Below are 24,216 nucleotides of genomic sequence, written 5' to 3'. Positions count from 1 at the left end.
GAACTACTGCAGCCTCAGTGACGTTACCGCAGGTCACTGAGGCTGCGTTCCCAGCCGGGCTGAATTGCTGTGACCTCTGTGAGATACTCACTAGCACCGTGAGAAAGTCTCACGGTGGAGAGGCAAATTCACCAGGAGAATTTCACTGTGGCGAACTCGCCTCTACTCCGATCACAGTTGCGCTCATGCTGTATTGACAGAGTGGGAACCACGGCTGTCTGACCAGAGGTGATAATTTTACCGTCGATCAGAAGCAGCGTTTGCACATGACAGGGTGGAAAACACTGGATGTTCGGGCCTCCCATTCAACTTAATGGGGTTCGGGTACTGTTCTGGTACCCGAACCCTAACATCCAAGTGTCCACCCCTCTCTAACATCTGTTATGTTTTTAGCGTACCTGTCTTTCCTAGGTAACCTTTCTGTCTGGTTTCTTTATGCACATGTCGTAATCGGCTTTACATTACTAATACAAAAATATGAATTTTAAAATATAGGGATGGCAATTTTACGAGCTTGTTAGCAATTTTTTTCTCCTTTTTATCATGTTCAGCTATTTATTATTGGTACACGAGTTACTTTGCAGGACACGCAAAACATTATAAATTATCAAGTAGTCCAATAATATGTTTGGAAATGCAACATTGCCCAGTGCAGACAGTATGTACCGACATGGACTACACAATATTCAAACAATATTGCTCAGCATTGGTTTAACTGTACAAATGGCGTTTATCGTTGTGTGTGTAATACTTACCAAGGAAAAGAACAATCAGTATAACTATGATTGATAAAAACGCTTTGTTCCAGTAGGGAGATATTTTGCTCCATAACTGATATCTGAATATTTTCTTCCATCTGCAAAAAAACTCCTAAATCATTAAAAGGCATAAAATAGTAAGTGTAAAACATTAAAAAGACTGTAAGACACACCTGGCTATAGAAAATACACAGGTTTAAATAACAGAATGTTTCACACTTATTAAAACTTCCCTATTGGTCTAAGGAATGGACGTACTAACGTCATTAATTGGTGGTGTAGGGTAGTACCTCCTTTCATAGGTTTTCCTGAATGGAATGGAGAGGGATTCGTGTAAAGCGTAATAAAAATAAATATAAATCTACCTATGTAATTATTAAGCATTTATCGCTAGAAATGTTCAATAATTTGGTATACACAAAGCCTTAGTACCAGCAAAAATAAATAAATGAATGTTGCCCATATATGAGACCATTATTTTTTTTTTGTTTTATTTCACTGTCTGCACTCCAAGTATAAAAGAAAAAATAAGATTAAAATACATACAAAACTGCTTTTTAAAAAATGCATTTCACCATTATAAAAATCCAAAAAATTAGTTACATTTTCTCTTCTCATTTTGAGATGTATAAAAGTATGTGACACATTCCTGAGAAAAAGGCAGCCATAAAAAAAAAAGTCAAAGGAAAAAATTATACTGCAGTATATATAAAATAGATCTTGTAACCAGATGTTATAATATACAATGCATGCATTAAGTAGAGCTCTTCACTTAAACTTGTTGGGCCTGATGTACTTACTATAAAGATCTATAGCAGAATGGCTACATAATTTTCAAAGCTTTCACTTTGAAAAATGATTACAGCTATCCTGACATGTTTTTTTTCCCTAGTATAAGGTTGAAATCCTGTGCATACATTTATAACTAGTTCAGTTCTCAGAGAAGAAGTATAAATAAAGCTTTGTGAGGTAACTACACCAGCCTAAACTGTACAAATCTATTGCCAATAGTTTATACTCCAGTCCAAGTTGTTTAGTTCCTAAACAGGATTACTGGTTTTGCAAAACTCCTACACTACAACTGCAATTTGTTGAACCCTTTCACCACCCAGCCAGTTTTCACCTTCCTAACCAGGCCAATTTTTTAAATTCTAACCAGTGTCAAATAAGTAAATTTGCTTTGCTTATATAAAACTATCATATTCCACAACGCTTTACATACATAATTATCGCTGTGCTCATTGAGGCTCACAATCTAGATTCCCTATCAGTATGCCTTTGGAGTGTGGAAGGAAACGGGAGTACCAGGAAGAAACCGGCACGCAAACACGGGGAGAACATGCCGTACTTGCAGATATTGTCCTTGGTTGGATTTGACCCCAGGACTCCAGCGCAGCAAGGCTGAAGTGCTAACCACTGAGCTGCCTTTTTTTTCTCGGAAGTGGCAAGGACACATTGTGTGAGGAGAAGTCACACACAAAGGGGACCACAAGCCTCCTAAGCGGAAGCCCCTTTCATCTAACTTACCATATGTTCTGCTTATAACTTTTGCTCTACCAATATTGTATTTGCATATCTGACCATTATATATGCATAACCAATGTGTATATATAGTGTATTGTCTAGTGTGCCCTTTAAGGGAACCTGCCACCCCCAAAATGGAAGTTGAGCTAATGCCACCGGCATCGGGGGCTTAACTACAGCATTCTGGAATGCTGTAGATAAGCACCTGATGTAACCTGAAAGATGAGAAAAAGAGGTTAGATTATACTCACCCAGGGGCATTCCCGCTGCGGTGGGCGTCATGGTCCGGTGCGGGGCCTCCCATCTTCTTACGATGACGTCCTCTTCTTGTCTTCACGCTGCGGCTCCGGCACAGGCGTACTTTGTCTGCCCTGTTGAGGGCAGAGCAAAGTACTGCAGTGCACAGGCGCCGGGAAAGGTCAGAGAGGCCCAGCACCTGCGCACTGCAGTACTTTGCTCTGCCCTCAACAGGACAGACAAAGTACGCCTGTGCCGGAGCTGCAGCGTGAAGACAAGAAGAGGACGTCATCATATGAAGATAGGAGGCCCCGGACTGGACCGCGACACCCAATGGACCGGACCGCCCCTGGGTGAGTGTAATATGACCTCTTTTTCTTACCTTTCAGGATACATAGGGGGCTTATCTACAGCATTCCAGAATGCTGTAGATAAGCCCCTGATGCTGATGGGCTTAGCTCACCTTCGATTTTGGGGGTGACAGGTTCCCTTTAAGGTGATTAAGCCCTTAGTGACAAAGCCAATTTTGTACTTAACGACCAAGCCAATTTTCACAATTCTGACAAGTGTCACTTCATGAAGTTAATAACTCTGGAATGCTTCAACGTATCCCACGGATTCTGAGAATGTTTTTTCGTGACATTTTGTACTTCATGTTAGTGGTAAAATTTCTTTGATATGACTTGTGTTTATTTATGAGAAAAAACACGTCAATTTGACAAAAATGTTGAAATTTTGAAACTTAACTTTTGTGCCCTTAAATTAGAGAGTCATATCGCACAAAATAGTTAATAAATAACATTTCCCACATGTCTACTTTACATTAGCACAATTTTGGAAACTTTTTTTTTTTGTTACGACGTTATAAGGGTTAAAACCAGCGTTTTAAGGGTTGACCAGCGATTTCTCATTTTTCCAACAAAAAAAAAATAAAAAAAATTGGTTTTCTAAATTAAGGACCACCTCACATATGAAGCAAGTTTGGGGGGTCAATAGGACAGAAAATGCCCAAAAGTGACACCATTCCAAAAACTGCATCCCTCAAGGTGCTCAAAACCACATTAAAGACATTTATTAACCCTTCAGGTGTTTCACGAGAACTAAAGCAACGTGGAAGGAAAAAATAAATATTTTACTTTTTTCACAAAAAATTTAGACGCAATTTTTATTTTTTTTTCACAAGGGTAACAAGAGAAAATGGACCACAAAATTTGTTGTGCAATTTCTCCCTAGTACGCCGATACCCCGTATGTGGGGGAAAGCCACTGTTTGGGAGCATGGCAGAGCTCAGAAGAGAGGGAGCACCATTTGACTTTTTTAACCCAAATTTGGCTGGAATCAATGGTGGGCACCATGTCGCGTTTGGAGACCCTCTGATGCACCTAAACAGTGGAAACCCCCCAATTCTAACTCCAACCTTAAGGCTACTTTCACACATCCGTTTTTTTGTTTCAGGCACAATCCGGCAAGTTTTGAAAAAAATCTGATCCTTTTTTTTTTTTTTTTCTTTTTTAAACGCCAGATCCTTTTTTTTCTCATAGAGTTGTATTACCGCCGGATTGTGCCGGATGGCTACACGTTTCATCCGTTTTTTTCCGGATCCGTCCAAATAGTCATTTCCGGCGGACGGAGAAAACGTCCAGAGGAACTTTTTCTGTGCAGCGAAAAAAGTGCACAGTGACGGTACGGCCAAAAACGCATGAAACGGACATGTGAAACAATGATTCCGACGTCCGGATCCGGTTTTCAAAGCATTTTCCATTGAAATCATGCAGATTTTCGGTTCTGGTCTCTCTCTCTCTCGGAAGTCACTGCTATAAACTCCATGTTAAAAATTAAAACCGGATCCGTTGCATCAGTTTTTACACTATTTGTACCGGATCCGTTTTTTGGAACATTAGCCGGATTCTGCCTGAAACAAAAAACCTGATGTGTGAAAGTAGCCTAACACAGCGCTACCCCTGACCCTAATCCCAACCTCAACCCCAACACCGTAACCCCCACACCACCACCGTAACCCCCACACCACCACTGTAACCCCCACATCACCACCGTAACCCCCAGACCACAACCATAACCCATAACACAACCCTAACCCCAACCCCAACCACAACCCTATTGGAAAAAAATGAAAATTTTTTAAAAATTATTTTTAGTAGTGATGAGCGCGTTTACTCGGTACTCGAGATTTCCTGAGCACGCTCGGGTGTCCTCCGAGTATTTGTAAGTAATCAGAGATTTCGTTTTCTGAGCCGCAGCTGAGTGATTCACATCTGTTAGCCAGCATAAGTACATGTGGGGGTTGCCTGGTTGCTAGGGAATCCCCACATGTAATCAAACTGGCTAACAGATGTAAATCATTCAGCTGCGGCGCAGAAAACTAAATCTCCGAGTACTAAGGCTGGTTTCACACTTGCGTTTTGATCTGCAGCGCTTTTACCGAAAAAAACGCATGCGTTTTTTTTCCCTGTTTAACATTAAAAACGCATGTATTTTTTTTGTACGCGTTTTGCTGCATGCGTTCTTTTGCAGAAATGCAACATGTAGTAATTTTCAGAGGCGTTTTTTTGCCACAAAAAAACGCATGCATTCATTTGCGTTTGATTTGCGGCAAAAAATACATTGATGTCTATGGAAACGCATGCGTTTTTGCGTACATGCATTTGCTTGCGTTATAAAAGCATGCGTTTTTATAGAAAAAAAAACAAGAATACACCCTGATAAGCCACCCCCCACCATCAGGGTGATAAAGGGATCCTAACTCTAACCCTACCCCTACCCCTAACCCTAGGGATCCAAACCCTAACCCTAACCTTAACCCTTAATATAACAGTGAATACTCTCCGAGTTTATATTTTTAGTACTCTATAGCAATACCGTATATCTTGGGGTGTCCACATTGAACAAAGCTTTTTATTAGAAGAATGTCCTGGTCTCCAGGTCAACATAATAGCCAATCCCTATGGATCCCTAGGGTTAGGGTTAGGGGTAGGGTTAGGGGTAAGGTTTGGATCCCTAGGGTTAGGGTTAGGATCCCTTTATCACCTTGATGGTGGGGGGTGGCTTATCAGTGACCTGGTGACCAGGACATTCTTCTAATAAAAAGCTACCCCTAACCCTAGGGATCCAAACCCTACCCCTAACCCTAGGGATCCTAACCCTAACCCTATCCCTAGCTAATTCTATTAATAGTGGGTTTTCTACTTGATTTTGATGATTGGCAGCTGTCACACACTTCTCAGCATGCGTTTCAAAAACGCAAACGCAGGAAAAAACGCATGTAAACGCGTCAAAACGCCGCATTTTTTTTCTGCATGCAAAAACGCATGCGTCTAAAAAACGCAGTGTTTGCACGCGTTTACATGCGTTTTTTCACCACATACGGGTTTTTTTTACAAACGCTGCAGATCAAAACGCAAGTGTGAAACCAGCCTTACAAATACTCGGAGGACACCCAGGCGTGCTCGGGAAATCTCGAGTACCAAGTATACTCGCTCATCACTAATTTTTACCTAACTAAGGGGGGTTTGATTTACTATTTTTTTTATTTTGATCACTATGATAAAAAAAAAAGAAAAGAAAAAACTAGGTAAAAAAACGCATTTTTATCATACAGAGGAGCAAAAATGAAATAAAAGGTGATCAAAAACATGAATGCTAACAAAAAGGTACTGCTGAAAAAGTCATCTTGTCCAACAAAAAACAAGCTATAGCTCTCAGAGTACAGCGCTGCAAAAATAATAATTTTTTCCATAAAATAGTTTTTATTGTGTAAACGCACTAAAACATAAAAAATTATATAAATGTGGCATCGTTTTAACTGTACTGACCCCAAGAATAAAGCTGCCTTACACGCAGAACGGCAAAAAAAGAAAATCCTGAATTGCTGTTTTTGGTTCATTCTGACTCCCAAAAATCATAACAGAAAGCAATCACAAAACGTTATGCAACCGAAAATGTGTGATTCAGATGAAACCCCCAAGCAGAAGATTCCCTATAATGAGGCAGATGGAGACACTGTGGAAGGCATCTGACCTGTGATCTGGCGGTGTCCGTCTTTTCAAGAGTGCATAAAAGAGCGGTCCACCACAGTTTTGTGCATTTCTCAAAAGATCACCGCTGGACAGAGGCCCAACATACTACAGAGTAACTGTGCTGCTTCATTATAGTGAATGGACCAGTTGTGAGTATCATCTGAATCATGTCACTCGGAGATTTAAGCAGGCGTCACACTAAACGTATAGAAAATCAGTCCGAGTCTCACTGCCGAGAGTCGCACAAGTGCTCTCCGTATGGTCATCCGTGTGTAATGGGTTTGCCATGCGATTTTCTCGCACCTATGTATCTGTATGGCATCCGTATGATAAGTGTATGGCTTTACATTTCTCACAAATTTTCCCATTGAATTTAATGGCTCAATGGTCAGAAATGAGGAAAATGTGTGCGTATTTCTCGCAAGTCACACGGACGGTCCGAGTTTTTCTCGCACCCATAGGCTTGCATTGGCGAGTCTCGGACAATATACGCCAAACAAATTTAACAAATTCTGCTAATCCAAATGCACCATTCCCTCCTGAGCCCTAGAATGTGCCTAAATCACATTTTGCGTCCACATGTTTGGCATTTGGTGAAAGTAAAAACATTGTGTTGGAAAAATGTGATTTTTTATTTTCACAGTTCTGAGTTATAAACTTCTGTGAAACACCTGGGGGTTTCAAGGTGCTCAGCACACATCTAGATAAATTCCTTGAGGGGGTCTAGTTTCCAAATGGGGTCACCTGTGGGGGTTTCCACTGGTTAGGCACGTCAGGGGCTCTCAAAACTAGTGATGAGCGAAAATACTCGTTTCTCGAGATTTCTCGAGCATGATCGGGGGTCCTCCGAGTATTTTTTTAGTGCTCGGAGATTTAGATTTTCTTGCTGCAGCTGAATGATTTACATCTATTAGCCAGGCTAAGTACATGTGGGGGTTCCCTAGCAACCAGGCAACCCCCACATGTACTTATGCTCTCAAGTAACGAGTTTATTCGCTCATCACTACTCAAAAAGCAACATGGATTTCGCTCTCAATTCCAGACAATTTTGCAATCAAAAACTCAAACGGTACTCCTTCCCTTCCAAGCCCTGACATATGCCCAAACATATGGGATATCAACATACTCAGGCCTTTTTATCCTGTAACCCTTATGAAAATAGCAAATTTTGTGGTAAAGTAAAAATTATTGTGAAAAAAAAGAGTTAAAATGTTCATTTTTTCCTTTCATGTTACATTAATTGCCATGAAGCACCTGAATGGTAATAAATATCTTGAATGTGGTTTTGAGTACCTTGAGGGATGCAGTTTTAGAATGGTGTCACTTGAGTATTTTCTGTCATATAGGCCACCCAAAGTCACTTCAAATGTGATGTGGTCCCTAAAGAAAAATGGTTTTGTAAATTGATGGAAAAATGAGAAAATTGCTGAAAAACTTAACCCTTCTAAACTTCCTGACAAAAAATTATTACATTTAAAAACTGACGCAGATGCAAAGTAAACATGTGGAAAATGTTATTAACTATTTTGTGTGACCCAGCGCTATGGTTTAAGGGCATAAGAATTACAATTTTGAAAATTGTTAATTTTTGCCAAATTTCGAATATTTTCACAAATAAACGCAAGTCATATTGAAGATATTTACCACTATCATGAGGAACAATATGTCACGAAAAACAGTCTCAGAATCAGTGGGATCCATTGAAGTGTTTCAAAGTTATTACCACATAAAAATGACACTTGTCAGAATTGTAAATTTGGCCTGGTCATGAAGGTTTGGAAGGGGGGGAGGGGTTGAGAGGGTTAAAGTGCCCAAAACCACATTCAAGAAGTTGATTAACCCTTCAGGTGGTTCACAGGAATTAAAACACTGTAAAAGTAAAAAAATGAAAGTTTTACTTTTTCCCACAAAAATGCTGCTTTAGTCCAAAATTTTGCATTTTCACAAGGGTAATAGGAGAAAATGGACTATACAATTTGTTGTGCAATTCATTCCAAGTACAACAATAGCCCCATATGTGGGGGAAAACTACTGTTTGGGCACATGGCAAGGCTTGGAAAGGAAAGAGCAAAATTTGACTTTTGGAGTACAAACTTGACTTGAGGGCATGTCACTTTTACAAAGTACCTGATGTACCTAAATAGTGGAAAACTCCCACAGGTGTGGTGAGCACCTTAAACCCACAGATGTTTCACAGAATTTTATAACGTTGAGTCATGAAAAAAATATATATTTTCCCCACAAAAATATAGTTTTAGCCTCAAACTTTTCCTTTTGAAGAGGATAACAGGAGAAAATGAACCATATAATATGTTGCACAATTTCATCTAGGTACACAGATACACCATATGTGGTGGAAAACTACTGTTTGGTTACATGGCAGGGCTGGGAAGGGAAAGAGAGCCAACTGAATTCAGGAGCGCAATTTAGATTGCGGATGACATGTCACATATGAAGAGCTGCTGATATGCCAAAATGGCAGAAACCCCCAAAAGTGAACCCATTTTGGAAACTACACCTCTTGAGGAATTCAACTTGGGGTGTAGTAAGCATTTTTAACCCTCAGGCAACTCACAGTTAATTGTATACAATAGGGCTCTGTCAATGGAAAATTACAATTTTTTCCACAAAAATGTTGCCTTTGCCCCAAGTTTTCAATTTTCAAAAGGGATAATCAGAGAAAATGAACAGTACAATTTGTTGTGCAATTCCTTTTGAGCATGCCAATAGCCCAAATGTGGTCGAAAACTACTTTTGAGGCACAGTGCAAAGCTCAGAATGGAAGGAGCACCATATCGTGCAGATTTACCTGGAATGGAAGGGTGCCAGGTCACATTGGCAGAGACCCTGAGGTGCCAGAATAGCAAAAATGTCCATATGTTACCCCATTTTACAAACTGCACCTCTCTATGAATTCATCTAGGGGTACAGTGATCATATTGACACCACATGTACCCCAGAATTTTATTCCATTCGGCGATGAAGAAAGAATAATTACATTTTTATAACTAAAATGTTGCTTTAGCAGAACATTTTTTATTTTTACAAGGGCAAATAGGAAAAAATGGATCTCAGTTTGTTGTGCAAATTTTTTCTGAGTACGCCAATACCTTACATGTAATTGGGAAATACTTTTCAGACACAGTGCAAAGCTCGGAAGTGAAGGAGTGCCATTTTATAGTGCAGATTTTACTGTTATGGTTTGGGGCTGCCATGTTACATTGGCATAGCCCCTGAGGTGCCAGAATAGCAGAACCCCCCATAAGTGACCTCATGTTACAAACTACACCGCTCAATAAATTTATATAAGGGCGCAGTAATCATATTCACACCATGATTGTGTCACAATTTGATACCATTGGGTAGTAAAGACAAAATTTTACATTTTCACATAGGGAAATGGGTAAAAATGGCACCAAAATTTGTCACACAATTTCTAATCAAAGTGGCAATACCCCATATGTGGCTGTACAGTACTGTTTGGCCACACAGCGAGACTCAGGAGGGAAAGGGTGGTATTTGACTCTTACAGAACAAATTTTTATAGAATACGGTAGTTTGCGGACTCCATATCCAGAGCTCCTAAGTGCCAGAAGAGAAGGATCCTCTCCTCAAGTGAACACACTTGATTTTTTTTTATCACTTTCTATTCCGATTATTTTTTATGCCATTCTCCATGTGGTAAAAGTGACAAGACAGCTTCATTCTTCAGGTCAGTACGATTACATCGATACCACATTTATATCCATTTTTTGTATTTTGGTGCTTTTACATAACTTTTACAGAAAAAATTACCGTTTTGCATCGCTTTATTCTGATAGTTATAGCTTTTTTACTTCTCTGCTCATGGATCTGTATGGTGGCTTGTTTTTTGCTGGACAATTAAGTAATTTAAATTTACATGTGCCTTTTTGGTCGTGTTTTATTACACTTATTGTTCAGTGGTATGATGAATAAGGATCTTTTTTGCTCCATTTTGTATTTTTTTTTTTTATGGTGTTCACTCAAGTTGTTAGCTATTGTGACAATTTTATAGTTCAGGTCATTCCAGATGTGGAGATACCAAATGTGTACTTTTTTGGTTATTTTTGTTTTTACATAAATATAGGTATTTATTGGCATTATTTAAAAAATATATATATTTAGATATTTTTACACTTAAAAAAAAAAAAAAAAAAAAAAAAAATTTTTTACTTAGTCTCTCTATAGGACTTTAATGTTTATTGCTGGGATCGTTGGTATAATGCATAGCAATGCACCAGCACTGCAATGCATTATTATTATTATTATTATTTATTTATTGTTATAGCGCCATTTATTCCATGGCGCTTTACAAGTGAGGAGGGGTATACATAATAAAAACAAGTACTATATACAAGCATTATACCGGTTAGTGATACAAGGACAAAATCTGTAAGGAGTTTGTATGTTCTCCCCATGTTTGTGTGGGTTTCCTCCGTGTTCTCCGGTTTCCTCCCACATTCCAAAGACATAATGATAGGGAATGTAGATTGTGAGCCCCATTGGGGACACCGATGACAATGTATGTAAAGCAGTGCAGAATAGGATAGTGCTATATAAGCACATCATAATAAATAAATAATAAATAGACCATGCTTTCATGATGACTTCAAGTTCCCATGGCAACGGTTGGGCCCTCACCTAAATGTAGTGATGGGCATCAATTGCAGTGTTTAGGGGGTTAAATTACCATGGGCAGTGCGGGCATTGCTCCTAGCAGCGACAGTCGGGTCTTGGCTATTACTTACACAAAATTCCCGATGGTGTTCGCGCCGGCAAAATCACCATGATATAAGTTTAGGTCATAGATCGTGAACCCCTATCCAATCATGATGTAAACTTACGTCACAAGTCGTGAAAAGGTTGAAAAACATTACCAACTCTCCCCTAGTCCAGCACCAAGTTTCAGCTGCTGCTTTCGGAGTCTTTTATTGTCTGCATCGATTATGTCACATCGACAATCAACAATGCTGCAGCCAATCAGTAAGCTCAGCAGCTCGTGCTGTCAATTCAGGCAGAGCGTCTGAGCTCAGATATTAGCTGAGTGATATTAACACCTTAACGACCGCCAAAACGCATTAAAATGGTGGAGGTTAAGGGAGCTTATTCCATCATTGCTGTATTAAAATGGAGATCAGGAATAAGAAATAGCGGAGACGACTACTGCCGGTGTTAGCTGTACATAACACCTGACATCCTGCTATATCGGCCCCAGAGGGTTTTGCAACCGATCGGGGCAGACTAATCCCTTAAATACCGACGTCAATTGTGACAACGGTATTTAAGTTGTTACAAGGGGCTCACAAGACCCTCTTAGTAACCATCGGACCCCCGCGATAAGTATCACGGGTCCCGGTGGTTACCAAGGTACCCTGAGGTCATGTGATAAGCAATAAGCTGGCTCTCAAAGTGAGTCACTGTCAGTCTCATACACTGCTGTACATGAGTAGAGTGTATGAGACAAGTGATCAAAATAAAAATTATACATGTCCCACAGTGGGACTAAGTAAAAAAAGACAATAAAGTAAAATAAAACATGTAAAACAAAAATTTAAAAAAGCATAAATCACTAAAATCCATTTTGCCACTCAAAACGCAGCATATGTGATAAAACAAAAACAAACAAAAAACGTACACATAATTTGTATCGCCACGTCCATAACAAACAGATTTATAAAACTGGCACGTTAGTTATTCCTTTTGGCCAACTCAGTGAAACAAAAAATATACACACCAAGAATGTCACTTTTTCATCATACTGACAAAAAAGTGAATAAAAAGTTATCAAAAAGTCATAAGTTAAAAAAAATAAAAAAAAGTATAAATGAAACCTCAAACCACCTCACAAAAAAAGCCCTAAAATTACTCATTCGGCAATTAAATTAAAAAGATACAGCGCTCAGAATAGGACGATACAAAAACAATTCATTTTTTTTAAATATTGTTTTTAGTCTGTAAAAAGAACAGCATAAAAATAAAAAAAATCTGGTATCGCTGTAATCGTGACGAATCTGTCTTATCACTTCTACTGCACAGTGAATGGCGCAAAAAATAAAAACCATAACTGAATTGCTGAATTGCATGAACAAAACATGCGGTGTCTGAAAAAAAATAATAAATCCGCCTTATCACTTATACCGCACAGTGAAAAGAGCAAAAATAAAAAAAAGAACTATTCTTGTACTGCTGTATTTGTTCATTCTACCTCCCCAAAATTGGAATATGGCTCAGCTCATTTATCCTGTGCTCTCCGCTGAGCGCTTACTTTGCGGTTTCCGTGTAAATTCTCCACTTATTCCACTCACTTATGAGGCAAATGGAGTCACTTTGGACTGGACTGTGTTCTGGTGGTGTCCCATCATTTTAGGCGTCTTCGTAGTGCACAAGTGTGGGTGACCACAGATCTCTGCACCCCTAAAAAGATGGATACCACTGGAGCAGAAGCCAAACGGAGTACAAAGTGTCTCCATCTGCCTCATTGTGCGTGGTTCCGTTGGGGGGCTTCATGTGAATCACATTTTTGTGGGATTTATACAGAAACCTAGATGTAAGTGCTCAGCGTAGAACACAAGAATGTGATCCCAGCCTTATACTGGAAGTGATCCAAAAAATGTTATGTACCTCAAAATGTTGCCAGTAAAAACCCTAATGTATCCCACACAAAATCAGTCTCCACCCGGGTCCGTCATCTGTCACTGGAACTATAGGGGGTTCCCACGTTACTGGTAGACCAAAGACTCTGGTAAAGCGATATGGCTCCCACCCACAAAAATAAAATCGTGCAAATTCTGCCCTCTCAAAAACAAATACCCCCCTCCTGAGCCCCACTGTGCCTAAACCACAGTAAGGAGCCACATGTTTGGCATTATTGTAATAATAATAATAATTAGTGATGAGCGAATATACTCGTTACTCGAGATTTCTCGAGCATGCTCGGGGGTCCTCCGAGTATTTTTTAGTACTTGGAGATTTTGTTTTTCTTGCCGCAGCTGAATGATTTACATCTGTTAGCCAGCATAAGTACATGTGGGGGTTGCCTGGAGAGCTTTGTGGGTGAGAGCAAGTACTTTGAATTGTATCCTGTAATGAATGGGCAGCCAGTGTAATGACTGGCGAATAGGGGACACATCTGAATACCGATTAGCTAGATGGACAACCCTGGCTGCTGCATTAAGGATAGACTGGAGAGGGGAAAGTCGAGTGAGGGAGAGGCCAATTAATAGAGCGTTACAGTAGCACAGGCGGGAGTGGACCAGGGTGACAGTGAGGGTTTTTTTTGTTTCCATGGTGAGAAAAGGGCGGATTCTAGAGATGTTCTTTAGGTGTAGGCGGCAAGAGCGGGCAAGAGATTGTATATGGGATGTGAAGGAGAGATCGGAGTCAAATATAACACCCAGACAGCGTGCCTGCTGCTGGGGTGTTATTATTGTGCCACCCACAGAGATGGAAATGTCAGATTTAGGGAGGTTGGTAGACGGTGGGAGAAGAAGTTCAGTTTTGGAGAGGTTGAGTTTCAGATAGAGTGTGGACATAATGTTGGAGACTGCGGACAGACAGTCACTGGCGTTCTGTAGTACAGTTTCAACAGTGTCGAAACCTGCAGAAAGGTCGAGAAGAATGAGCAGAGAGTGGTCACGATTGCATTTTGCTGTCAGAAGGTCATTGGTCACTTTGATGAGTGCAGATTCTGTCGAATGTAGGGGCGGAAACCGGACTGTGAAGGGTCTAGGAGGGAATGATTTGAGGTGTAACAGGTAAGGCGGGAGAGGATCAGGCGCTCCAAGAGTTTAGAGATGAAGGGGAGATTGGAGACTGGTCTGTTGTTATTTGTGCAGGATGGGTTGAGGGCGGGTTTCTTTAGTAATGGAGTAATGATAGAGTGTTTGAAGGAGGGGAAAATGCCTGAAGAGAGGGAGAGATTAAAGATTGTAGTTAGGTGAATTGTGACAACTGGAGAGACTGGAGATGAGAGGGAATGGGGTCAGTAGTGCATGTAGTCGGACGAGAAGAGAGGAGCTTGGAGACTTCTTCTGTGATGGGATCGAATGTAGAGGGTGAGCCAGGGGAAATGCAGGGAGGGATGGGAGTCACTGCACTTAGTGGCTTGGAGAGGATCTGTGCCAACAGATTCAGAGACTTGCTCAGAAAATAGTTGTGAAGAAAAGGAAGCTTGTTACATACAGACCGTGGATTTCAAAGGGCACAATTGAAAGAGAGAGGTGAGGGAGTGCAAGTAATAATAAAGTTAGTATGGTTTTGATATGAGGTAGGGTAGTGGTTGAGGTTGGGAGATGGAGGCCGGGGTTGGGGGAGATGTCCCCCGAAATCAGTAGGAGAAAAGATAAAAAGCAGGTAGTTTTTGGAAGTGTATGATGTTTTTTGTGCAGTGTGTTTGGGCAAGATGGGCTGTTTTTCACGAAGGTGAGAAGTACATGGGAGCTGTACATGGGAGAGGAAAGGAGAGAGGAGCTGAGTGTATGAGTCATGTGTATGTGATGTATGTGATGTATGAGTCATGATGGAAGGGGGATTGGGCGGTGAATGTGTATAGCAAGGGAAGATAGGAGGATAGCAATAAACACATTGATAAAAGGGAGAGCAGAGTGTGGGTTACCGAACTCCTGCCTGACTAACTGCCATGGAATAACTGCCCTTTAACTTGATGCTTAACTAATGCGATGCTTTGCTGAATGCGTGCGACCCCACACATGCGTGCACCCCTAAAAATGAATCTAAATTTATAGGTCCCCAGTGCAGGGACAGTAGAGTGGGATCATGGGAGCTGGTTAGTTATAAATTAGGGACAGCTGCTCAACACATCCTGGTGTGGAGAAGGTGATCAAAGATGCCATCCTGATTACATCTCTATACTATCGCACCTCTGCTGAGATAAACATCTATAGAGATCCCCCCTGGAGCTACAACTGTAAGAACTGGGAACCATGTAACTGATGAATTCTAGCAAAGGAGTTGAATGGTAGGCACGATACTGTATAAGGAACGTGCCTCTGACTGCAGAGCCCTTAAGGGATAGCTAGATGGAAAACTGTGCAGTGCCCAATTCCACCCTCCCACTACTTCCCCAGGTGATGTCATGATTGGGACGCCCAGCGGACCAACGGGGGTGAGGAGGGGAGTCTGGCCACACCCTCAGGGGTTAAATTCTAGTGACGGGACCAGGTTCTCCCTCTTTCTCCCCAGCTGACCCTCGGAAGCTGTTGTCCCAGGATATCCCCTGCAGCCACGTCCGAAGCTTTGTTTGAGGTCCTGCAGCGGAGAGCAGCACAGGAAGGTGAGGAATGGTTAAGAGATTTTGCATCCAGCCTGGGACTCACCTCCCTGTGCCCTCTCAGGACCCACTGACTGCGCCGCAGGCCTCCCCCTCTTCCCCAAGGGCGCCATCCGTTCCCGGGCTGCAGTCTTCTCACACAGCCTCTGAGCCCCCATCCCTTCCTGTGCCGCTGAGCTCGTCGGCCCTGCATGTTCCCGCGCTCCTTCGGGCCTCCTCCGCTTTGGCCCCAGTCTTACTCCGGGCTCTCCCCCCGCCATAGAGGCCGTGCTACCCGGTCCCTGCTCACCTCCTCCCCCATGCTATCCACCGCTCCCATGGCTGCAGCTGTGGGGGGCAGGCAGGCGCTCCGCTCGGTCCTCCCACCCCCCGGAGCGTCTTCCATGTTGGCGGCGGTCCGGCGCTCCAGAGCCGACGTGCCCCCTCTGCCGCCCCATCTGTCACTGCTGCGGGGGGCGCCATGCAGGGGCCACGGTCTGGGTATTTCAGGGCCCGGTTTCAGACAGCCAGCAGGCATTGCATCGCGCGCACAGGCGAAGCCCCGCCCACTTCCGGTTTGCGGGCCCGAACTTCCGGTCCTGCAGCTGGAGCTCTGCTAGCTCCCTCTCCCTTCTCCTCGGTGCCCAGGCCTAATTACATGACAGGCCAGGACGGAGACACGTTGCGCAGCACCGCACCAGCCCCAACCACTCCGGTTCTACACTACCGTGGACCTCCGGCCAGCCCACTGCTGGCCCGCCATGTCCCCCCAGCAGGCACATCAGCGTTGCCTGTGCAGGGGGGGGGGCGGACGGTCAGGGGCCAGAGCCCACCACACGGCCGCAGAGCGCGATGACCGGTCTAACCGGACCGGCCAGCACGCTCTGCAGCCAGGAGAGTACGCACCAAGCACGCACACAGTCGCACCAAGCACGAACACAGCTACAATAAATTATTCGCCACCGACACCCCCATGGTCCCAAACGCAAATCGCTAGCAGTTTCCTACCAGCCCCCGCCCCCTTAAACTCACCCCGCAGTGCAAGCCTAACAGTCGCTGCGCCTTCCCTCGCTCTAAACCCTACACCGCCACTCACGCCCCATAGCCAGAATAACGAACCCCCTACTCCCGAGTTAAATGCCCCCAACACAACCCCTAGCCAGGGCAGTCGCAGGCATAGATGCCGCAGATCGTCTTCACCGTCATCAGCAGAGTCCCGCCACCGTCCTCGCCGTCCCTCTAGCTGTCGGCATACCCACTCCAGTGGCCGACACCACTCATACAGGAGCTGCAGGAGCCACCATAGATCCCGCTCCTCCAGATGGCGCTCGCCATCCACAACCGACGGCTCAGACACATCAGGGAGTCACGACGGGCGGTACCTGTCGCACGCCGAAAGACGGCGGTCTCACCGGTCACCCAGAGTGGTTACCCGATGGGAACAGACATTGACACCCCCCATCACCGACCAGGCGGAGGTCGGAGCCCCAGTAGCCTCTCGTCCTCGTGCACACGACAGATCTCATCCGTCACGTGCTCCGTCTCTGGCTGCCGCACAGGGAGAACTACCATACATACCTCCCCGGTCCACCAGCCAGCACCGAACCATTGAGGCAACAGTAGCCGGTGCACCTCCCTCTCCAGGAGTAGCTCGGCACCAGACGCAATACAGCAGAAAACATCCCCATGCCACGGCGCTGGCAGCTGGCCTGCCATCTTCATTCTTCCGGGCGGGCGGTCAGCACCAGGACAGCGCCACGGCGGGAGCCAGAGTACCTCCGTCCGGAGACACTCTGCCTGCACCTGACAGCGGTGAGTTCCTTGATTTCGGTGAGCACTCTACCATACAAAATGTGGGAGAAAACGAGCTAGCATCCGCTATCAAGGCCAACTGGCGATACAGCGGGTGAGAACGATCTACACAGGAGTCAGAGTTCCTCCATCATTGGATGTCACTCCTCCTGCGAGGTGTAAAATCAATAATGAATACGAACGAGCTACACAGGAGTCGGAGTTCCTCCATCATTGGATGTCACTCCTCCTGCGAGGTGTAAAATCAATAATGAATACGAACGAGCTACACAGGAGTCGGAGTTCCTCCATCATTGGATGTCACTCCTCCTGCGAGGTGTAAAATCAATAATGAATACGAACGATCTACACAGAAGTCGGAGTTCCTCCATCCTTGGATGTCACTCCTCCTGCGATACACAATGATGTGCGGTGTAAAATCAACAATGAATTAATGGCGAACGAGGCAGTTACTGGAATCAACGCTGAAGTAAGTAGTTACTAAGAACTAGCGACACAGGAGTCGGAGTACCTCCATCATCGGAAGTCACTCCTCCTGCGACACACAATAGTGTGCGGTGTGAAATCGATAATGAATCGATGCTGAGCGAGGCTGTTATTACAACAAGACGAGAAAATGAGATTATTAATGGGCTTGACATATTTTTAACCGGAGTATAGCAGTAGTCAAATTAATCTCAGGCTTCACATAAGTTTTTTCATCTCCTGCAAAATCATTCCGATACTGGAAATTTCAGGTAATCTAAAATCTGCATGAGATTTCCCCTAAATTTTACATCAACAGATCTAACAATAGGCCGCATCGGTTAACGACGCAATACCCGCAGAAGAGACGTCCGTATCCTACTCTTTTGACAGGGCTGTCGAGCTCGTGCGCGCAGCTGGGCCCGGGGCCCCGCTGGCGAAGTCCGACATAAAGTCAGCCTTCCGCCTTTTGCCCATTCACCCTGAGTGTTTCCATTTATTAGGTTGTGAGTGGACAGGTTATTTTACTTTGATAGGTGCCTACCTATGGGCTGCTCCATTTCCTGTCATTATTTTGAGCTTTTCAGTACCTTCCTAGACTGGGTAGTACGATGCGGAACTGGTAGCAATTCAACAATTCACTACTCTGACGAATTTTGTTCGTTGGTCCCGGGGACTCCAGACTCTGCTCCTTTTTCTTCTCCAAAAGTTAAAGTTTTTAGCTTGTAAATTCGGAGTACCACTTTCACCGGATAAAAACAGTCGGCCCTTGTAACGTTCTGCCTTTTCTCGGTAAAGAAATAGATATCAATGCAATGGTTTTTCGACTACCAGCTGATAAGGTTCAAAAAACTCTGCAAATGGTTAAAAAACTTCCATGAAGTAAAAAAAAAAAAAAAAAGTCACCCTACAGCAGATGCAGTCCCTGCTAGGATTGCTCAACTTTGCCTGTCGCGTAATGCCAGTGGGCAGAGCTTTTTCACGCCGACTATCACTAGCAACCAAGGGCACAGCCCAGCCGAGCCACAGAATTAGACTAAACCGCTCCCTGAAGGTAGACTCGCTGGTCTGGAGGACATTCCTAGAGTCTTACAATGGGCATACATGCGTTATGGCACTGGAGACACCAAGCAAAGATTTAGGCCTAGTGGCCAGTGGAAATATTACAGATGGTTTCGCGGCAATCTACAAGGACCAGTGGTAAAAAGGCCCATGGCCTGAACTATGGACCACGGCCGCATGGGGCCGTGACCCATCACTGGTAGAAATTTTGGCAATAGTAACATCAGTCGAGCTATGGGGTGCCCAATTGGAAAATACGATCATCAGATTTTTAACCAAGCAGCCGAGAACAGAAAAAACCCTAAACAGCATGTCCTCTTCTTCACAGCCAGTGCTCGCGCTGTTGCGCCGCCTAGCACTACTATGCCTCAAACATCTGGTGCCGTGCCAGATTTACAGCGAATGTAGATGATAAAATTGTTAACTCTTTGTTATCGTCCGATTGGCAGGCATTCAAACTCTTCCTCCCCAAGGCGCAGACATCGGGCCTACGATGTCCTCCTTCCCTCTTGGACACGGTGGCCAATCACTGATGCCCTTGATTCGCGCTTCAGTGACACCGGCTACTTGGCAGGTTTACGGTAAGGCGTGGGAGGAGTAGTGCTCGCTAATTCAAGGAAGGCCAGTCGACAGGTGCGACCGGGTGAGATGCGACGTCTTAGTAGAACTCTTAGAACGGCTCAGGTGGAGAGGTGCGTCAGGGACATTAGCGCAACGTCATCTATCGGGAATAGCCTTCTTTTTTCAGCTGCTGGGGCGGGTGGATGTAACCAAACAATTTTTCATCAAATAAGCCGTTAAAGGCGGGAGAAGGCTCCAACCTAGCCAGGAATGCCGTTGCCCAGTTTCCTTAAGGCTACTGCACGACATACTTGCAATATCCTCTCAGCATGCAAGTCACAATACGAGGCAACGCTGATATCTGCAGCGGCGCAATTGCCTTCTTCGGGGCGCTTCGCATCAGTGAATTAGTGCCGCAGTCAAAAAACAGCATCAGTAGGCAGTTTAATCAACGAAGACCTCGTCATATGCAGCGAAGCTCTGCGCATTAGAGTACGGAGATCCAAATGTGACCCCACCGGGAGGGGGACATGGGTATTGGTCAAGGCGTCAGATGGCCCTATATGCCCTCTAAAAATAGTCAAACACTATACGGTAGTAAGACGTACGGGTAGATTTTTTCTTTCACACACCGACGGGTCCCCGCTTACAAAATATCAGTTTCAAGCGAATTTTATACAGTGCCTAGAGGCAGTCGGCGTTGCCCCGAAAGAATATGGGACACATTCCTTCCGAATAGGGGCAGCTACCGAAGCAGCTAGAGCAGGGGTATCGGAAGTCGAGGTGCAGAGAATGGGCCGCTGGAAATCCGCATGCTTTGCCAGATACATAAGACTAGACCTGCTTTAACACTTTTTGTCTCCTACAGGCAGATTTAAGCCCACAGTTTGGGTAGTTGGGGCATTCTTTTGTCTACTGGGCGTATGAAAGAGCCAAACTGCGGCCGGGCGGAGCAAAGTTCGGTTTCCCGAAGCTGGAAGTCAACTGGAGAAGCATCAGAGGGCTTCGGTGGCGTCAGATCTTCCCGGAGATGGTCGACATCGCCAAGAGGGCCAAGGGGCCGGTGGTTCTAGTGCTAAATGCAGGAGGAAATTATTTGGGCAAGCGGAAAGGGGCCGAGCTGTACACAATAATGTCAACAGATATTGAGCGGTTTGTTTGTTTATTACCGGATATGGTGGTGGTGTGGTCTGAGATAATTCCTCGAGCGGTTTGGCACGGAGCCAAGGACGTGAAAGCCATCAAAAAAATCAAGAAAAAGGATTAACACAAAGATGTCGAAGTTTGTGAGAGAAAATTACGGCATTGTGGTTCGCCACCAAGAACTAGAAGGGAACAATTTAGCTTTACTAAGACCGGACGGCATCCACCTCACGGACGTCGGGCTCGACATATTCTTGACGGGTTTGCAGGATGGTGTTGAACAGGCTCTAATGTTGTTGTGTGGGGGTCGGAGTCCTGTGTAGGTCATACACATGATCCTCCGTGGCAGTAGGTAGAGGGGGGCAAAGGTTCGTAACCTCTCATCGGCTTGCTGGCCCAGCGGTCGTCGGTGGGGCATTCAGCAATGAGTGCATCGCGAAATGTAATTGCCCTTCTCTACATTGCAAATAATAAACTGTGACCGACCTGTTCAACCCATCCAGGTTTGTCGGTATCTTTTGTTACGTAGTAGTGAGACGGGGGAAGGCACTGGTTACGACACACGGGTCTCTGCAGTCTGGTAGGCACGATACTGTATAAGGAACGTGCCTCTGGCTGCAGAGCCCTTAAGGGATAGCTAGATGGAAAACTGTGCAGTGCCCAATTCCCCCCTCCCACTACTTCCCCAGGTGATGTCATGATTGGGACGCCCAGCGGACCAACCGGGGAGAGGAGGGGAGTCTGGCCACACCCTCAGGGGTTAAATTCTAGTGACGGGACCAGGTTCTCCCTCTTTCTCCCCGGCTGACCCTCGGAAGCTGTTGTCCCACCCTCCCTCATTTATAAACTGGTGAATGCACTGTGCTATTATTGTTAAAATATGTTTTAAATAATTTAAAAAAAAAAAATAAATAAAAATTTTTGACGTTCTTTTTATATACGTCACTGCGGTAGGTAGAGGGGGGCAAAGGTTCGTAACCTCTCATCGGCTTGCTAGCCCAGCGTTTGTCGGTGGGGCCTTCAGCAATGAGTGCGTCGCAAAATGTAATTGCCCTTCTCTACAATGCAAATAATAAACTGTGACCGACCTGTTCAACCCATCCAGGTTTGTCGGTATCTTTTATTACGTAGTGGTGGGACGGGGGAAGGCACTGGTTACGACACACGGGTCTCTGCAGTCTGACGATTACCATTCAGGCTTGCTGAGATTAAATGGAGTAAAAAGACATGCAGGCTATTGGAATGGAAAAAAGGCACCTAACTTAGGGGTGTGTATCGCCAGAATCACAAGCTGGACACAATGTATGGGTGCCCTACGCTGTATGGGAACACAATGTAAAGGCAATAGACTGGCCAATTTGCAATTCTCCCCCCCAAAAAAACTGGCATGGATATTACAAAATAGTCACTGCAGCCATAGATGAATTCACTGAGAGGAGCAGTTTCTACAATTGGGTCAAAGTGGGGGTTTTCTTCTGTTCTGGCACCTTCGGGGCTCCGCAAATGTCAACTGCAAACTATTTTAGCAAAATCTGTGGTCTAAAAGCCATAGTGTTCCTTTCCTTCACAGCACTGACATGTGCCCCAACAGTAATTTATGACAACATATGTTGCAGCACTGCCATTTGGGAGAAATTGAGCAATAAATTGTGGTGTCTAGCTTCACCCAGTAACCCTTGCGTACCTGACAAATTTGCAGCAAATACAAAAATTTCCATTTTACCACTAAAATGTTGTATTTCCACATCTCAATGTTATAAAATTGATGGGTCTAGTTTCCAAAATGGGGTCACTTGTGCTTTTGTTTTTTTTGCTGTTTTCATACGTCAGGAGATCTTCAAATGCAACATGGTATTCACAATCTATCCCAGGCAAATATAGCCCTTTCCTTTCCTAGCCCTGCCATGTGCCCAAACAGAAATTTTTGACCACATGAGGTATAGTTGCGTTAGGGACAAATTGCACAAGAAACTATGGGGTCTGTTTTCTCCTATTATCCATTGTACAAATAACATTTGAGGCGAAAACAAGATTTTCGTGAAAAAAAAAGGAACATTTTCAATACGATGTCCTAAAGTTATCAAATTCTGTGTAGTACCAGTGGGTTCGAAATGCTCACTATACTTCAGAAAGGGCTTATCTGAATAGCTATAGCGCTTACCGAATAGCTGCATTGGTAACCTGGAATGCTCCCGATCAGCTGTTCGGCGCCGCTGCTGCATGTGTCACCTGTTTGTTGGCCTCTCCATACATGTGTTGTGATTGGCACACATCAGCGACACATGCAGCTGCGGCACTGAAGTTATTCGAGTATAATAATAATCTTTATTTATATAGCGCCAACATATTCCGCAGCGCTTTACAGTTTCAAACAACAGTCATAGGTAACAATGTTAACAATACAATAATAAAGCAAAATAAGACAACCCTGCTCGTGAGAGCTTACAATCTACAATGAGGTGGGGGAGATACAAAGTACAGGTGTGTATTTACAAAGATCTTCAGGGGGTGGGGGATAGATGGAGATAGTGAATGGGCTACACACACACAAACATAAAATTACTTTGATTAGTTTGATTAGTTAATGTGGTAGGCCACTCTGAACAAATGTGTTTTGAGCGAGCGCCTAAAACTATGCAAATTGTGGATGGTCCTAATATCTTGGGGTAGAGCATTCCAGAGGATTGGCGCAGCACGGGAGAAGTCTTGGAGTCGGGAGTGGGAGGTACGGATGAGTGTAGAGGTTAGTCGAAAGTCATTTGCAGAGCGCAGTGGTCTTTTAGGCCGATAGACCGAAATGAGGGAGGAGATGTATGGGGGTGCCGCACTGTGGAGAGCTTTGCGGGTGAGAAAAAATACTTTGAATTGCATCCTGTAATGTAGTGTTCCCCAACTCCGGTCCTCAAGAGCCACCAACAGGTCATGTTTTCAGGATTTCCTTAGTATTGCACAGGTGATTGAATGCTTGCCTGTCCAGGTGATGCAATTATCACCTGTGCTATGCTAAGGAAATCCTGAAAACATGACCTGTTGGTAGCTCTTGAGGACTGGAGTTGGGGAACACTGCTGTAATGAATGGGCAGCCAGTGTAATGACTGGCGAAGAGCGGATGCATCTGAGTAACAATTAGCCAGATGGACAACCCTGGCTGCTGCATTAAGGATAGACTGGAGAGGGGAAAGTCGAGTAAGGGGGAGGCCAATTAATAGAGCATTGCAGTAGTCAAGGCAGGAGTGGATCAGGGCGACAGTGAAGGGTTTTTGTTGTCTCCATGGTGAGAAAAGGGCGGATTCTAGAGATGTTCTTTAGGTGTAAGCGGCACGAGCGAGCA

General features: G+C 44.2%; 1 protein-coding gene across 2 annotated transcripts in view; it reads right to left on the bottom strand.

The window, feature by feature from the left end:
- The window catches only part of BCAP29 (B cell receptor associated protein 29), a 143,370-nt gene that overhangs the window by 69,074 nt on the left and 50,080 nt on the right, over nucleotides 1–24,216 (bottom strand). For both annotated transcript variants that reach the window (XM_077264801.1, XM_077264802.1), the window contains exon 3: nucleotides 756–856. In XM_077264801.1, the coding sequence (XP_077120916.1) occupies nucleotides 756–856 (101 nt within the window). The remainder of the gene's footprint in view (nucleotides 1–755; nucleotides 857–24,216) is intronic.

This window comes from Ranitomeya variabilis, chromosome 5 (genome assembly GCF_051348905.1).
Source record: "Ranitomeya variabilis isolate aRanVar5 chromosome 5, aRanVar5.hap1, whole genome shotgun sequence".
Classification (NCBI taxonomy): domain Eukaryota; kingdom Metazoa; phylum Chordata; class Amphibia; order Anura; family Dendrobatidae; genus Ranitomeya; species Ranitomeya variabilis.
This window is presented reverse-complemented; position numbering and strand designations above follow the sequence as displayed.